We start from the raw sequence: 17,461 nt of genomic DNA, 5'->3' as shown, positions 1-17,461 counted from the left end.
GACCAAACATTTCTATGCAGCTTTAGAAAGTGTGTATTGCCCAAGGAAAGAAATGAACCCGCTTGTTTTAATAGCTCTCAATGTAGGTATAGCCTAATTGCAAATAAATAAACTTTACAGCAAATGAAAAAGACCAGGCAAATAAATATAACTAACAGGCAGAACTGGCTCCCTACACTAGTTTGTGAAAGTATGTGTAATTTTATGTTTAAAAAAAGCATTTGAACCAACAACACATTTCAAATAAAAAGTCCATATGGAAAGAGAATTTTTTTTCGAACAGTGCCAGGAATAATCCCCCACACTGCTCCATTTCCATTCCATAAATTAAATAGTGCAGTTTTTTCTAATGTAACATATCTGGAAACTAGTAAAACGGATCAAATTAAAGAGTTAAACATATACAATTCTTCCTATAAATGAAGTGTAAAAAAGCATTAATAATGAACTCAAGTATATGTTCCTGAACATTTGAGTAATGCTTAAGTTAATTTCAACAGATTTTTTTTATATGTGGAGTTATATGTGGAGTTATATAAAATATATCCAGGTTTTCACTGTATTTTGAAATGCATTCTTCACATTATAAACCTACTGCAAATGTAAGGACTTGATTCAAACCATATATATGTTGTCACCGTGGAGTCACCCATTGGTTTGGGGAATTCCATTTTGAAGCCTGGAGGATCAAGATTCAGTCTTTCCGACTACACATTTCACTACACGACGTTCCCCATAAAATCTGTTCCTAACCCAACCCATTTCTGTTTCCGCAGTTATTGCTACTTGTCAAGTTCGGCATTTTCAAGAAGATCTATTTTTTCTGTTGCCATCTTTTTTGCTAAAGGCTTTAGCATGAAGTTGCCGCTTGATTGAAGCAAAACCAGATCTGAAATTCCAGTCAGATCTTTTGAGCCTACATTTTTCATTCAATCAAGAAGCTGTCTCTAATCGAAAGTTATTATTGCACTCTGTTGGCTAGCACTTTAAAACCAAACAGATGTATGAGGTTTGTCTCCTGGCTTGTCTTACATTTTTCCGAGGGGCCAAACCTCAATTTCAGCAGCTTTAAGCATCCTGAATGGGTGTATGGAGGAGTAAGCAAAAAACAGAACTAGCATTGCTTTTCATAATTAAGTCAGAATATATCTTTCGTTTTTTGGGGTGTAGAATGAAATGAAATTACATCATTATTTCTCAATTACAATTATGGAATTCTGTTGGACTTTGTTTTCAACAAGGGTTCTGATAGCGCATTTAATAAATCAATATGACAACAACATAAAACAAGCACAATCTTACATCATCAAACAAAAACACATGCACAAGAGTCATGACTGTGGGTCAACAAGTGGTTTTTATTCATTTTCATTTTGCTTTAGGTCAGGCACTAGTTGTTTTTTAAAAAGCCCCGCCGAATGCCTTCATTGGTAATTGCCTAAATCATTTATTGTTTACATGGAATGTAGTCTGTGTTCAAATTAGACTTTGTTTCTTTGGACCAGCGTGTTTTTTCCCATGATTGATAGTTGAGGGTTGTTTTGCTTTAATTGTTGGGCTGGTCCCGGATTCTTGGTTCCAAATTAGTTCAGCATCGCCAGCTCATCTATTGCATCCTGGAGCCTGTACAAGACACAGAAGACACATTTGACTTTCAAAGTATTTATGTCGTAATGCTTTCTCAAACTTACTCGGATCCTGCCTCATTACAGTAACTATACCATGCAAACCATGATAAGTACTTTTAGTATTCACCTCCACCACCATCAACACCTTGCTTGGATCTGATTTTTCTCCTCCACCTAACTCTCTTACTTGAAGTCTCCACCATCCAGCAGACTCCTGTAAGTGCCAATCTCGGCCTCCAATTTCATCTTCATGCTGAGCAGCGTCTCATACTCTTGGGTCTGATTCTGGATGTTTGCACGCAGGTGGGTCAGCTCCTCCTCCAGACGGATAAGAAGGTTGTTGTACTTCTCCATTTCCATATTGTTTCTTTGCTCTGTGTTGCGTAATGTGTCTTCTAGGGATGCTCTCTGATGAAGGATTTGAAGAGGAGGAGTTAAAAGTGTGCCAAATATGTTGGTAAGCCAAAACATAGAAATCTTATGTTATGCATCATGTTTTTAAAATAAATAAAAGTCTCAAATATTGCAACAAGAATATATAATCTTATGAGAGGTTTTAATTATGTTATGCTTGTGAATACAATTAAGATGAACAAGAACAGAATATAAAAACATGCATGCTTACTAAGCTCTGTTGGGATGCAAGTTCAATTTCCAGGGTCTGTATCTGTCTGGATAAGTCGCCCCTCTCCATTTGGGCTCCCTGGAGAGCTTCTGTGTTCTGCGATACCTCCACCTGCACATCTTCAATCTAAAAGGGGGAAAGGGAAAAGGTGTTTGCCAACTAACAAGATAGTTTCTGTAAGTATATTCGGTCGAATTTCCCTTTTGCTTAACATTACCTGATTTTCATGCCACTGTTTGAGGTCTTGTGCATTCTTCACTGCAAGCTTCTCATAATTGCTCCTCACATCTTGCATCACCTGAGCCAGGTCCTGACCTTTAGGAGCGTCAACATCCACTTGCACTGCTGAATTTGAGATCTGATTCCTTATCTCCATCACCTCCTATTAGACAGACAGAAAGAGAACATTTCACAAAAACATTACAGACTTGTGAGGGACGCCTCCAAACTGTGATGGTTAATCTCGATGAAGTGTGAACTCACCTCCTCATGGTTCTTCTTCAGGAAGGTAAGCTCATCCCTAACATTTTCAATCTCACTCTCGATGTTCATTCTGGTCATGTTAGTGTCATCTATGACTCTCTTCAGCCCAGCGATGTCGGCCTCCACAGACTGGCGGATTGCCATCTCATTGTCAAACCTGTTGGAGTGCAAAGACACAAACTCTGTTATTCTTTTTAAAAGCATCCTGTGGACCGGTGTTGTAATTGAGTGTTTTCTACTTGCACTCAGAACAGTGCATCTGATCATATGCATAAATTCATATGCTACAAAGATAAAACCAAGCAACACTAAGTGATAAGCTGTTATTCAAGTAGTGCTGTGATGTATAATGGTACGTAACCTCAATATGGATTAAGTGTTTCAAAGACAAATCTGCTCTCTGCTGAAATCATATTCTAAAGATAATTGAGATTTTAAGCCTCATGCACAGTACAAAAAACAAATACATTTAACTTCTTCTTTGTATTCAACATACTTCACTTTGAAGTCGTCAGCAGCAAGACGGGCATTGTCGATCTGGAGTACATAACGAGCATTGTCCAAAATCTCTTCGAAGATCTGGAAAGAAAAAAACGATTGAACACAAAATAAGTGTTTTAGCTGGCTAGAACAAACACAATTGTTTAACAAGAAGCCTTTTCATTCAATATTCAAATCATTATGACATAGTGAAGTATAACATAGCCTAAGAAGAGAACATATGATTTGAATCTCTAGTTCCCTTCTTTAACAAAAGAGGCCCCAGATTCAGATTACACACCAGGGCCACAACATTATTGAATCCATTGTTACAGTCAGTAAAAAGAGGAACCACAAACTGAAGTAAGGAAAATACAATGTTCCTGTGCCAAAACTAAATCTGGTTTGTTTTAGCATTGTTGGAGAATTGATTTCCTGTCGGACTAACTCACACAGGGAGTTTCTTTCCTCTCCAATTCTCACACAGCTGCACTATCTCTGTCCGTAATTTTCTGTGCATATACAACTGTATGTGTTTATGTATTCAAAGACTGCAACATTCTTTGCTGCGTATGTGTGTTTGTGAGTTTATACTCTTATGTGTCCATGGTAAACTGCCTAAAGTCCAAAGGGGGGAAACTTTGTGTTGAGAGAGACAAAGTGGGACCATCAGTGTGACACATTGAAGATCTGTAGACTATAGAAGAATGTGACATTTGACTCTGCAGACTGGAGCTGATTGTTATACAACCAGTGCACTCACACGCATCTCTGTGGACACACACACAGATACACACTCATTCACGCTGGCAGCCCCAGATCCTTTGTGTGTGTGTCATTACCACACATCTGTTTCACATTGAGGCCCTCGTATACCAGAGTATGCGTGTAGAATCTCAATTTGCAAGCAGGACCATTTGGAAATGCTTTTGTCTGGTTTAGGTTTGTTCTCTACAAGCCATCTCTCATGATGCTGAGCGCGTGGTGATGATTCATCAGGGGAAGTTCTGGACATTTTGTGGCATAAATTAGATTTACGGGGGAGGGTTAGAGTTGAGCAACCACACCCTTCATTCTCTAACCAGAAATGTGATAACCCACAAAGGAAATGCTGGCCGTCTTAGCACCAGTGTGCTCGAGGCATGAAATACACTGATAAAACGTACTGACACAGGTAGATCGTTAGATCGATTCATTTTCTACATATTGTGCGTGACGATGAGTGCGAAAGCATTTGTTAAGTATTTAAACACTCTTATCCATCATTGTCCGTTTCACCTTGCTGTATCAAAGACAACTTCCTAGTTTTCAACATTTTACACCAAACTTCCCCTTTTTTAATTTTCATAATCATTATTTATTGTTATGCTTACCATTCTGCGTAGGTCTTCAATGATGGGTTCATACTTGCTGTAGTCTTTCATGCTGGGCCCTCCCTTCTCAAGAGCCTCCATGATCTTCATCTCCAGCTCCTTGTTGGCCTGTTCCAGGTTCCTCACCGTCTCCAGGTAGTTGGCCAGGCGGTCATTGAGGTTCTGCATGGCTCCCTTCTCGTTGCCCATGATGCCAGAACTACTGGCACCACCACCAGACGCCATGGAAGAACCGGCACCACCAAAACCTGAGCCCATACCACCCCCCATTCCACTGCTCAGCTTGAAGGCAGAGGAAGAAGAGGTCATTGGGGCCCCAGACCGCAGGGAAGATGTGGAGGATGAAGACATGCGGGCCCCCTTCCCACCAGCACCGCCATAAATGCTGGCAGAATACTGGGGTGAAGAGCGGCTCATCGAGATGTGGGATGAAGACATCGGCTGCATGTTGGATCTTCTGTAGCTCATTTTGAGAAGTTTAGGCACCACAGACAATGAAGTGAAAAATGAGATGTGGAGCTGCTGGTCGGCTTAGAAAGTGAGTCTGGCAGCGGAGAGTTGGGAACTTATACTCCTGCTTCTCTCCTTCAATCACAGCTGGTCTTTCAGACCCTGCCCACTTCAACATGGCCCAGTCTTCTCTTCCTGCTCCCCCTTCCTGCTCTCTCGTGCTCTCATTCACCCACATGTTCCCTTTTTTTAAACCGACAATGTTTTCCGTCTCCAAGGAAATGTGTGAGGAATTTGTCCGTTGTGAAAACACTTAAAAAACATTCAGATTTAAGCAGCAAATGTATTTTACCCAACTATCAAGATTACATATAAAACAGTTCATAAGAAATGAAAGAAAGCTGTTCTAGACATATTGTCGAAGGTAAAGTGGAATAGAATCAAAAATAAAAGTTTTAGGTCTACTCTGTAAGCACACCCCCAAATTCCTTTGGTTTGCCCATAAAAGGCATAATGTCTACCAGTTTCTGCATGGTTTCTAAGTTTGAGGTCAGCCATGCCACAAAATAAGCACATTTCGACCTTCCTATCTAGACTGAACTGAAAGTAAGATAGCAGCTGCAGCATTGCTTCTTTTAGTTGTAGCTACAAAAGATGGGGAGGGGGATTTATAAACTTTATGTATAAAACTACATAAAGAAATCTGAGATTATAGCTACTATGAGGTCATCAGCATCCATAGTGCAATATTTCTTTACTTTTTTATACACTGAAAAAGGGCAAGATTAACCAGTGGCATTTCATTATTTATTAGAACAATCAGGAAGCCCTTACCAATCTGTAAATTGACATTAAAATCACATTTGAACAGACAATAGGGGGGACATTATTACCATCGGATATTCCATACTGTAAAAGGAAACATATGACACACAAGCTTCAAACACACCAAGAAGACCTGAGAAGGGGGGGATAAGCCTAAAGAACGAAAGTAAGCCGATAGCACATTGTTCAGAATGCAATAAGAAAGAAAGAAAGGCTGCCCTCATTCACCTTTCAGAGGCGATTATCTGTTCAAATCAGCTCTGATGAGGATTTTGAACAATATAGTTTGAAGCCTTATCTGGTGAGGTGTGTAAACTGTATACGTTTGATATCTCAGTATGAACAGCTCTCTTTTGTCACTAATCCTTTCTGACACCAGGAAAACAAAAATCTCAAAGTCTGTCCTCTTCTAAACAGGATACTGTTCATTTTACTTGTCATAAATAACAATTATGTGAGTGTTATTGTGCATTTTAGTGACTAAATGCCATAGTGCCTATGGGAACTAGAATACAATAGGCAGGTAACTGCAAAACACTATTCAACAAAAAAGAAGGAAAGAAACTGGATGATTTTCCTAGAAAACAAAGCTGTAATAAAAAATGTTCTTGGAGGACCATGGCAAAGTGTATGCCAGTTTAACTAAAGGGCTAAAGTTGTGGTCAGAGAGGATTTTCTCGCTAGGCCCCAGAGAACATGAATAACAAAACCAACGAACCACCCCAGGGGAAACTTGCAGAGGCTCAAACACCCCAGTTCTTTTCTTTCCTGGTGTTACTTCACATTCATGGTTGATCAAGTTTCAGTGTTTCTCACACTTTACAGCAGCCCCTCACTGTTCTTTTCTTAAAGCAGCACTCAATAAAAGGAAAAAAAACTGCAAATAGGGAGTTAAAGCAACAAAAAAGCAAAGGAGTCAAATGACTCTAAACTGAGACCAGGGGAGAGGCATAAAGAGGAACCATGAATTAAATCAGCATGACTCATAACTCATGACTAGTGTCGCTGCTGTCCTGTTTGTTTGAATCTGTGTTGGCAACGAAGTTGCCTTGCCCACCAGGACAGAAAAAAAGAAATTAGAAACAGGGATGTACCTTGACCGACAGTTTTAATGAACTTAGCTAGTATATTGGATACGTGTGGCACATTTCCCTGCACATACTTCATCTCATCATTATGAAGTAAATGGGAATGCACAATTTAATTACTTTAGAATGACACCACTGGCGTTTCACTGTTAGCCCTGCTTCATAATTAAATTCATTTCTCTCCCTCACAATGAAAGTCATTGACATACACGGCATCTGTGCTTCTCCAGAGAGCAGGCAAGTCAACAGAATAGCTTACAGTAGCTAACAGAATAGCTTACAGTAGCTAACAGAATATCTTACAGTAGCCATCCCCAGGAAGCAGAACAACCGGGCTGATCTTCACTGAGAAAACTCCACCCAGAAGATTGAGAGTGACATTTTTTCGACTTAGCTGTTTGCTCTGCCTCATAGCTAGGACATCAGTTCTTTGATTCATGCAACAGGCATGTTGGAAAATATATAAACAATATATCAGTAGATCAATACTTGTGCACACCAAGTCTTCACATAACTCTTTATATCATTTTTTGTTTATGTCTTATAATAGATTTTCCACATGCAAGAATCTGATATGGATTGCACCCCTCTTTCCCCGATAGGTTGGGAAAAGAGCAGCGGAAAATAGAGTCTATGAATCATTGTAACACAGCAGGAACCTGGAAACTACAACTTCAGTTTATGGGCTTCACAATACTTGGAAAAATCTCAGATTTCGACTCAGTTTAGAGCAGCCGCAAATTAACTTTACTCCCCTCCCTTTTTCTTTGGTCTCCTTTGGCACAACTGCAGTGCAACATGTGAGCTCTAACATGCTTATATACAAAGTCAAAAACACACATTTGCATATATGCATATGCGTATTTATGCATATGATTGTGGACACCCTTACTGCAGGAAGGGATGCATGCATGTGAGTGTGACACACTCTTGCACGGAGACTTTCTTACATCATCCCCTTTTTATCTTGATCGCTCACTTGACTGGCACCAACATGTTTAATAGGCATCAAATAGGCAGTTTGTTTATCTTGTTAATATATAACTTTATTGCAGTTTTATGGCCAGGATTGTCATCAAAGTGTAGGGGTCACACATCAGAGATTAGTGAAATGTGTCGACTAAGAGACATTTTCTCCATAGTATGTCATGTCCATTTCTAGCGCAAAGACATTTCACAGGAAGGCCTAAAAGGTGCAGTGAGTAAGAAATGCTACATTGGAAAGTCACCTATACAGTAGCTGACTACATTTCTCACATGGGCACAAATGACAGTCCGTAGAAGTTTAATCTAAGGAAGTAAAACTGTTTGTTAAATTATTTACTTTATTACTCTGAGGTAACATCGGCATGCTAAACTGCTCGGAATGACAAAGCTAACAGGCTGATGCTAAGGAGTAAAGATGTACAGAGACGTCATTGTCCGATGTCTCTGAAATGTCATTAGATTAGAAGACCAGAAGTGGGCAGTTTCTGATTCAGATAGTTTTCTAAAATCGAGCAAATTTTGTATTTTCTAATTGTTATTCAATATAATTTGTGTGACTACAAAGCATTACATTGATGTATTATTGGCATATAATTAATAATGAAGTATCTACAAATTAATATATTTCATCACATGTTGGTCCCCCCAACAATAACTGGGTATCAATGACCAATTAGACTGAATCTTCCATGAAACCTATGTCTGATCCATACAGAATGTCAAGTGCAAAATAAATGCAAAAATATTGAATTAAATTCCAGAGAAAACATTTTTCATTTAAAAAAAAAAAAACTGTAACAAACTTACAGAAATCCATCCAATAGTTGTCCAAATATGACACTCATCACAAATGTCAATCTCACGGAGTCCCTACAAGAAACAATGATCGGTCAACACAATCAGTAAATGGTAGTCATCCACGGGAATAGGAATACTCGTAACTCACTTCCTGGCCAGCCCAAAGTGGAGAGTCATACCCCTAGTGTGGGTGACAAAGCAACTTCCTATCAACTGGATCAAGTTTCATGCAGCAGATAAGATCATAGACAAGGAGATACAGTGATGACAACATGTGACCACATCATGCCACTCCTCCTGTGAAATTTCTTTGGCTGAAAACACTTTCATCCTACAGTCGCTAGGGGGCATGAGTCTCAAAGGGAACGCAGCCACTGTAATATGAGAAGGGTGATGAGGTCTAAGTAACTGCATGTTCTGTACTTTTCTGTCTGGCTTGTTTCTTTGAGTACATGTGTGCTCCCATTGTTTAAAACCGTGCACCATGCCTTTGGGTAGTGTTTTTTCATGTATGTGTAGGAGGCTCCTTGTTTGAACAGGCATTACAGGGCAAGGCAGGATGTTAGTTTGAACTGATTATACTGATCAATCGAAGGCTGGGCAGGGTCCTTCAGACCACTGCAAAGTCCAACTTTAAGACCACAACATAAAGACAGGCAGTATGTTTAGCCTCCTTTAATTAGTTTTCTGCATTTCCCTTCTCTATTTCTACAACTTTTCAATTAAAGGGGCCCTATTATGCTAATGTCCAGGTTCATATTTGTATGTTGTGCCTCTTCTGTGCCATGTTTACATGCTTTAATGTTAAAATATGCTTTGTTTTTCTCCTCCTGCCTGTGCAGCACCTTTTTCCACCCTCTTTCCGAAACCAGAGCCCAGTCTGCTCTGATTGATTAGCTGGCCGACTGTTGTCATTGGTCAAGTGCTTAGAGATGTCCTGCCCCTTAGCCTATCTCGTATAATATGTTGGAGCGCTAGCCAATAGAACAGCGAGTGTGAAATCACTATGTTACAGAAGTAAACAAAGGACTACATTCAAGGCGTTTCAGGCAGGGGGGAGTGTGTAGGAGAAAAACTCCCTCTGGTGTGAACTTTTTCAGAACTTTTACATGCACAAAGCCTATAAAACACACTACAGGAAGTTACAGTCTCTATGTCTCTTGTTGTTTATAAAGCACTGCATGCATTAAGTTTATCATATTACATGATATAAAGATGCATGTTGAAGCAATGCCACCACATTAGCTAAAGCCTTTAGCCTGCTTAAAATAACCATCTTGGATACAGGCCAATTCCCACTGAACGTCTCAGTAAATCTGTCATTCATTGGGAAATAGGTTTGTTCCTAACCCCCCACTTGCTCATCTCTTCCCTCACCCCCTTCTCTCTTGTAGCATGCAAGTGTTTCTCTCAGTACATTCCTGACTTGATGTGTCACAGCAGCTTCTTACAAATAAAAACATCACTGGCCTCTTAAGGGACTTGAGGTCAGAGGGTGAGCTTTGTAAATTACGTTCTTACTATCTGTATGCAGAAAAAAATAGGCATTCTCTTATCTGTATGTCTTTATGTTTAAGTCATCAAACTTGAGGCGAAAACAGCTCTGTTCATGGGTTGGTGTAAGATCCTGAGTTATTGAAACAACAAAAACTGGTTGACTTGTACATATATGGTTGCCTCCAAGTTTAGCACAGCAGCTTCATTGTGAAGGGTCACGTCAGTGTTTCAGACAAGCCAAGCAAAATATGATTTTCAAAACGTCTTAAAGTCCCTTTTAGGTTGTTAATATGTTCTTTCCACAACATGTGCCCTCTTAGCTTATTCATAGCTGATAGAAATGTTAAGTTTATTTTTATAAAACAAAAGAGTGTGTTTAATATTTTCGTTGACGGAGCATGATGATAGTTCATGGTTTAAATCAAACCTACCTACCTACCTACCTACCTACCTACCTACCTATGCGCAGTCCTTGTTTTTGATGTTGTGTTTTTCATGGGTTGGGAAAGCTGTTTAAGAGTAGGTGGGGTCCAATAAAATAAAAAGACAATCTCTATTTGCTCTTTACCTGGGCTGATATGGGAGGAATGTTCATCAATATGTGTGTGTGTGCGTGCGTGTGTTTGTGGGTATGTGTGTTTAATGCCTTCGGTTATTTCATAATTGTGCAATTTTTCACGCTTCGAACACAGGATTTTACTTGTGACATTGAAGAAGGTGCAACCTGTCTATGTGAACTTTTTTGCTGTACTGATCCCTTTTCTTATATAATCTGTGTTTCATGCAAGGATGTGTTCCAACATGCCTGCTGAAGAACATATAGAGCGCACGTATAGATAATGGAACACATGAAGTGGGTACATTTGGTTTTTCCACAATTAGAGACATACAGTGACACAGCATACAAACACATGAAGCACATCACACTGGACACCAACAATTTGCTTTGCAATATGTCACCTCAATGAGGACTTTTTGAAAGTAGAAGACGAGGTCATAAAATGATGCGTTGTTCATTATACCCAAGGTTTGACTTTATAATCTGGTTTCGCATGAGTGTGTGTGTGTGTGTGTGTGTGTGTGTTTGTCGGTTTGTCAGTTTGTCTGTGTGTCTGTGTGTGTTTGTGAAAGAGTGCAGATGATACAAGAGGTACAATATGTTTGAAGTTTAATTTTATGGATGCAAAATAGGCTTTGCATGTTTGTTATTATGATGTAAAAGCAATGTAACATTTAAAGTTTGGAAAATGCCTTTTGAAGTAGAAGTTGTACCACTGTTTCTGCAGCACTTTAAACTGGTACGGGGACTATTATGTAATTGTTGTGCTCGCTCCAGCAGTAAATGTGTAACACAATGTGATTTTCTTCCCTGACATTCTCTCATCCTTCACTCCCCTGCTACGGGCAGCATCCAATCAGATCTCTGCAGGGCCCCTCCCCTGCCCTGATAAATAGCACCGGAGACCAGGGAGGGTCTATCTGCCTCGCTCTCTTCTCCTCTCACACCACTTCATTGCTACAAACTCCCTCTGATATCATGTCTATCAGAGCTATGAAGAGCACCACCTACTCCACCGCGTCCTCCTCCAGGGGCCCATCCCAGGGCTTCAGCAGCAGCTCCTTCTCCGGCTACGGGGGTGTAGGCAGTGGCAGGCAGAGCCTCAATGTCCGCAGCTCTTATGGGGGAGTTGGCAGCTGTGGTGCTGCTGTAGGTGGCGGGGGGTATAAAATGGGTGGTGGGTATATTGCCGGGGGTTCTGGACAAAGAGGAGGTGGAGTGGAGTCTGGCTATGTGGGCTATGGTGGAGGTATGGGAGGTGGCATGGCCCATGACATGGGGGCCCCCATCACAGCGGTGACTGTGAACAAGAGCCTGCTGACCCCCCTGAACCTGGAGATTGACCCCAACATCCAGGTGGTCCGCACCCACGAGAAGGAGCAGATCAAGACCCTTAACAACCGCTTTGCTTCCTTCATCGACAAGGTCAGTCAACTTAAAGGGACATTTTCAAAATGCATACATGTTAGTTAAATAGTAAAAAGAAAAAAACGTTCTGTGGGTCCACAAAATACTTTTTGTTGAGGATAAACTGTTGGTTCCTGTTAGGATACATCTATACAATTCCTCACAGAGTGAACATATAACTTCAGGAACCTTAGAGGAAATTACTGTATTGAAAGCCAGAATAGCTCAAGGTGAAAGAGGTCTAGATTCACCATGTAGATAATCCTTGAGTCAAAAGTGTATATATAGCAATATGCAGTCATGTAGAGTGGTACTGTGAAGGAAACTTCACAGTTTTGAGTAATGCTTTGGCTCCCTCCCGTGTTTTCACTCTGGAGTGAGATCATAGAGCTCAGATAAGAGGATCAACCTGGATACAGAGCACGAAGAACGAAGAACACATTTTTCTTAAAGGGGGTGCATCCAAATGTGAGCAATATCCTGAAAAGAGATAAAGTCCAAGCTGCAAAATCTTATTAATCAAATAAAGCTTGCTGAATAATAACAGCATGTACATAAAACCTACAGTACAAAAGTGGGTGTGTCATGGCATGGGCTAGGCAAGCTTTGCATGGGAAGCTTGTTAAATACTGAGTGGAGTAGACAAATAACAGTTATCTGAACGAAACCCACTTTATGAGGCTTTATGAAAAGCAATAATTTACTTTTATTGTTAGTAGTATCAATCATTGTTAAGCACCCACTGTTAAATAGGGTGCAGAAACTGAAGCCTGACTCCTCCACCTGAGATTAATCAGATTCTTTAGTTATCGAACATTGCAACATTCATGTTTAATGAGGTACCGCAAAGTATGCCAGAAGTGAAAGAGAAAACCGTGAGACTAATTCCTCAGATTGTAAAACAAAGCTTGCATACCATCATTATATTGTACACACTCAGGTATAGCTGCGTGTCACATCGTGTTTGCAGAGTGGTAGCAGGACCACACCCAGGGTCAGGATGCTCAATAGAGAAGTTGCAACGGGGGAACTGGGAAACAGTGCCTCTTTGTGTTGAAAAGTGGCACTATGGGTGAGCAATATGCTATGGGAGTAATTTATTTGACATTTAGAGTGTGTTAGATGTGGGAGAAGCTACTCATTTTCTTGCTGTCAATCTTCATGCAGTTCTTTGTCCATTAGGAAACAAAGTGAAGCCATTCATGTTGTTTGAGTAACGCATACATGCCTCTTTTTTCAGTGCATATTTGTCATAGACCAACCTCCCCATACATTAAAGTTTTTGTTTTGTAAACAAGTAGTGCAGTATCTTCCCATCCTTTTACAATCAATCCATTCAAAGTCCTTTCCGTGTGACCCATATCTACAGAACTGTTTTTTCCTGTTTTCTATTTATCAATCACTCACTTACCTTTTCTGTCTGCAGGTTCGCTTCCTGGAACAGCAGAACAAAATGCTTGAGACCAAATGGAAACTTGTGCAGGAACAGACCTCATCTCGCTCCAATGTTGACTCCATGTTCGAAGCCTACATCGCCAACTTGCGCAGACAGCTGGACAACTTGGGTCACGAGAAAGTCAAGCTTGAGTCTGACCTGCATCAGATGTCGAGCATGGTTGAGGACTTCAAAAACAAGTGAGTGGAGCATAATATTTCAACCATCAGTGGAACTCCTTAAATAAACTATAATAAACATATATTTGAACAGTTGATTGCATGACCACTGCACTATACATTTAAGGACTAATCTTTCCTTTCAAGGTATGAAGATGAGATCAACAAGCGCAATGAGTGTGAAAACAACTTTGTCCTCATAAAGAAGGTCTGTCTTTTCTTTTTTGTCTTTTCTTATTTTCCATATTATGCCATAATTAAACCATAACAAGCCTTCGAGCTAAATGGCCACACAATGGCCATTGTACCTCAGGGCCAGGGCAGCATGCAACAATGAACAATCTCTATATTTGACTTTCCTGTGCAGGACACTGACGCAGCCTTCATGATGAAAGTGGAGCTGGAAGCCAAACTGAACGGGCTATCTGATGAGATTGAGTTCCTGAGGCAGATCTACGATGCAGTACGAACCTTGTTTCCCTTTCCAGTGGCACACAAATGAATAATATGTAACATCTTAAATACAAAGAGCATTTGCAAAATGATTAGTTAATATATTATCCACACAGGAACTCAGTGAGCTGCAGGGCCAGATCAAGGACACATCTGTTGTGGTGGAGATGGACAACAGCCGTAACCTGGACATGGACTCCATTGTGGCTGAAGTGCGTGCTCAGTATGAAGACATCGCCAACCGTAGCAGAGCCGAGGCAGAGTCATGGTATCAGTCTAAGGTATGATCCCTGTGATTTATGTGAAATAAAAGCATGTCAAACCATGTGGCTAACAACAAACATCAGCTACACTTTGATAATCACGTTGTGTGTTTAGTATACAGAGATGCAGCAGTCAGCAGGAAGTTATGGTGAAGACCTGAAGACCACCAAGGCTGATATAGCTGACATGAACCGCAGGATAATGAGGCTCCAGTCTGAAATTGAAATGGTTAAAGCACAGGTGAGAAATTAGTTTTGTACATTTGGACATTTCTATTATTCTTTGATTTTAACTGATTAAAAAACCTCCTAACTTCAGCAGTAATTCAATGTAGTATAGCACCGGCCTTAAAAAGACAACAGGATCTCACATCACTCTTTGCTTATCATTCTCTACTCTTAGCGAAACAATTTGGAATCTCAGATCGCAGAGGCTGAGGAGCGTGGTGAGATTGCAGTGAAAGACGCTAGACTTCGCATCAGAGACCTGGAGGAAGCGCTCAAGAGAGCCAAGCAGGACATGGCCCTTCAAGTGCGCCAGTACCAGGAACTGATGAACGTGAAGCTGGCTCTGGACATTGAGATCGCCACCTACAGGAAGCTGCTGGAAGGAGAAGAGGACAGGTAAGGTGTTGCTGTGACAGCACCCTCCTGTGGAGTTGCTGAGAAATATCTTTTTAACATCATTATTCTTGTGCAGATGACTCATTGCTCCTGCCTTGTTATGTTTCATCTACAGGTTAGCTACTGGAATCAAGACCAATATAACCAAGCAGACTTGTAAGTTCATGTTCTACCTTGGTTTAACTGTTTAACTTTTTCATAAAGTTTAAACTATTAATTAAAAATGGCATGACTTCATGATGCCACCATAGGTTATGTTTTGGACAGCACTCTTCCCTTTTGAGATTTTTGCACATTTCAATCACAGATAACTTCATTACACCTGAAATATTGCTTCTATTTCTGCACTTGTGTTAAATATTTTGACAAACCGTGTCAATAAATGCATGTGCTGTCCAAGTTAATTGGAGTAGACTCAAATCAAATGCATTTCAATTGACTTTTTAGGCCCACATGTGCTTTTGAAATCTCTTAAGAAGAAGAACTAATGGTAACCGAAGCCTTTGCTGATACGAAAAGATATTCAGATCATAATGGACCTTTTTTCCCAGTACTGTATTTCAATGTTAATGACTGTCTTTATTTTTTACATGTGCAGCAATGAACTACAATGCCTACGGCCTGGAGAGCTCCCGAACCCCGTCCTACGCCAGCTGCTCCTTCGGTGGAAGTGGAGTCAAGGCAAGCATCGGTTCTATTGCTGCCCTTGAAGGAGCAACAGTAAAGAGCACCACAGTCACCAAGACAGAAACAGTGAGGATCAAGACCGAGGAGAAGAAGGAGGAGAAGAAGGAGGAGAAGAAGGAGGAGGAGCAGGAGGAGGAGCAGGAGGAGGTGCAGGTGGAGGAGCAGGTGGAGGAGCAGGTGGAGGAGCAGGAGGAGGTGCAGGTGGAGGAGCAGGTGGAGGAGCTAGAGGAGGAGCAAGAGGAGGAGCAAAAGGAGGTAGCAATCGAGGCGCCAGCTGTCGAGGAGAATAACGAGGAGGCGGAGGTGGAGCAGGAGGAAAAGGAGGAGCAGGTGGAGGCTGAAGCTGTGGCTGAGGAATGATAATTTGTTCCTGATTTATGATTGATGATATTGGTCTTGGAGGTGAATAAAAAGCACACCAACTCTGCTTTATTATCCAGGTCTCTAATTGTTCATACCAAAGTGCCTTCACAAAACAATGTTTATTCTGTAAGAGGTGTAAACACAACTGTTATACACTTCCTGTAAAGATGCTAAAGGATGAGTCTTTGTTCAGGTATCATTATTGACTCTAACCTGCCTGTGGTCATGTGTTTAACCAGCAGGTGGCACTGTTGTATTTGTTTTCTTCTGTTGCTCTTGGGGTCCGAGTAACTCAAAGCACTGATGCCACCTCGAGTATACTGCTGCATGGACCTTATTCTGTACCTGCTGTAACATGAATATATGTGAACAAAGTCTTCCATCTTCTCAAAATAAAATTTTCTGTGCGTTACCCCTGGCGACACATCATGTCCTGTCTGTTTGCTCGACAATAAACCTTCTTCAAACATTAGTTTACATGGTGTACTGTTGTGTTACTATGGTTTGTACGTGTCCTAGTATACGTTATGTAATTGCACTTTTGAGATATACTTCATCTGCCAACCATGAAGACGAACAAGGCTAAAAAAAGATAGGAAAATGAAAAAAATATTATGCACACAATGAAAGACCTGTGTCTGGAACACATTTTTAATCTTGTTAAATACACACATGAACAAACACACACACACACGCGCGCGCACACACACACACACACACACACACACACACACACACACACACACACACACACACACACACACACACACACACACACACACACACAGGCTAAAAAAAGATAGGAAAATGAAAAAAATATTATGCACACAATGAAAGACCTGTGTCAGGAACACATTTTTAATCTTGTTAAATACACACATGAACAAACACACGCACGCGCACACACACGCGCGCGCGCACACACACACACACACACACACACACACACACACACACACACACACACACACACACAGTGAACTTTAAAAGGCCTTAGAGAAACTCTAACTTACATGATATGTTAAACATTTCTCTGACAAGTCCCAGTCTGTCTAAGACCAGGGACACGCTAATTGCAGGGTTTCTTTTCCACAAAAGAAAGTACAAGGTAATTCATGATTATAAAATGTCAGCAAATGTCATGGTCCAAATACTTCTAATCCCTTACTGTCAAACAAATATAATTAATTATACATGCAAAGTTCACAAAACAAAACCAATCCAACAAGTCTGATAGATACATGCCAAGAGTTGTAT

At 40.6% G+C, this 17,461-nt stretch overlaps 2 protein-coding genes across 3 annotated transcripts; one reads left to right on the top strand and one right to left on the bottom strand.

The window, feature by feature from the left end:
• Window positions 1–1,338: 1,338 nt before the first annotated feature.
• On the bottom strand, window positions 1,339–5,254 carry LOC117446568 (keratin, type I cytoskeletal 18-like). 2 transcript variants are annotated; one of them, XR_004552163.2, is made up of 7 exons: window positions 4,590–5,254; window positions 3,233–3,315; window positions 2,737–2,893; window positions 2,471–2,635; window positions 2,254–2,379; window positions 1,756–2,036; window positions 1,339–1,623 (listed from the first exon to the last, which is right to left on the bottom strand). XR_004552163.2 is itself a non-coding variant. In XM_034082834.2 (7 exons), exons 1-7 carry the CDS (start codon window positions 5,055–5,057, stop codon window positions 1,584–1,586), a joined length of 1,260 nt encoding a protein of 419 aa, XP_033938725.1. In that variant the 5' UTR covers window positions 5,058–5,246; the 3' UTR covers window positions 1,339–1,583. The 2 variants fall into 2 exon arrangements, 1 of the variants encoding a protein (XP_033938725.1); XM_034082834.2 differs by having other exon boundaries at window positions 1,816–2,036; window positions 4,590–5,246.
• Window positions 5,255–11,705: 6,451 nt separating this feature from the next.
• On the top strand, window positions 11,706–16,676 carry LOC117447125 (keratin, type II cytoskeletal 8-like). The gene is made up of 9 exons (XM_071203102.1): window positions 11,706–12,218; window positions 13,627–13,835; window positions 13,962–14,022; window positions 14,182–14,277; window positions 14,384–14,548; window positions 14,646–14,771; window positions 14,934–15,154; window positions 15,270–15,310; window positions 15,753–16,676. The coding sequence occupies exons 1-9, from the start codon at window positions 11,772–11,774 to the stop codon at window positions 16,199–16,201; spliced, it is 1,815 nt and encodes a 604-aa protein (XP_071059203.1). The 5' UTR covers window positions 11,706–11,771; the 3' UTR covers window positions 16,202–16,676.
• Window positions 16,677–17,461: the final 785 nt, after the last annotated feature.

This window comes from Pseudochaenichthys georgianus, chromosome 5, assembly GCF_902827115.2.
Source record: "Pseudochaenichthys georgianus chromosome 5, fPseGeo1.2, whole genome shotgun sequence".
Lineage (NCBI taxonomy): Eukaryota > Metazoa > Chordata > Actinopteri > Perciformes > Channichthyidae > Pseudochaenichthys > Pseudochaenichthys georgianus.
Note: the sequence above shows the minus strand (reverse complement) of the source record. Positions and strands in the feature narration are given on the sequence as shown.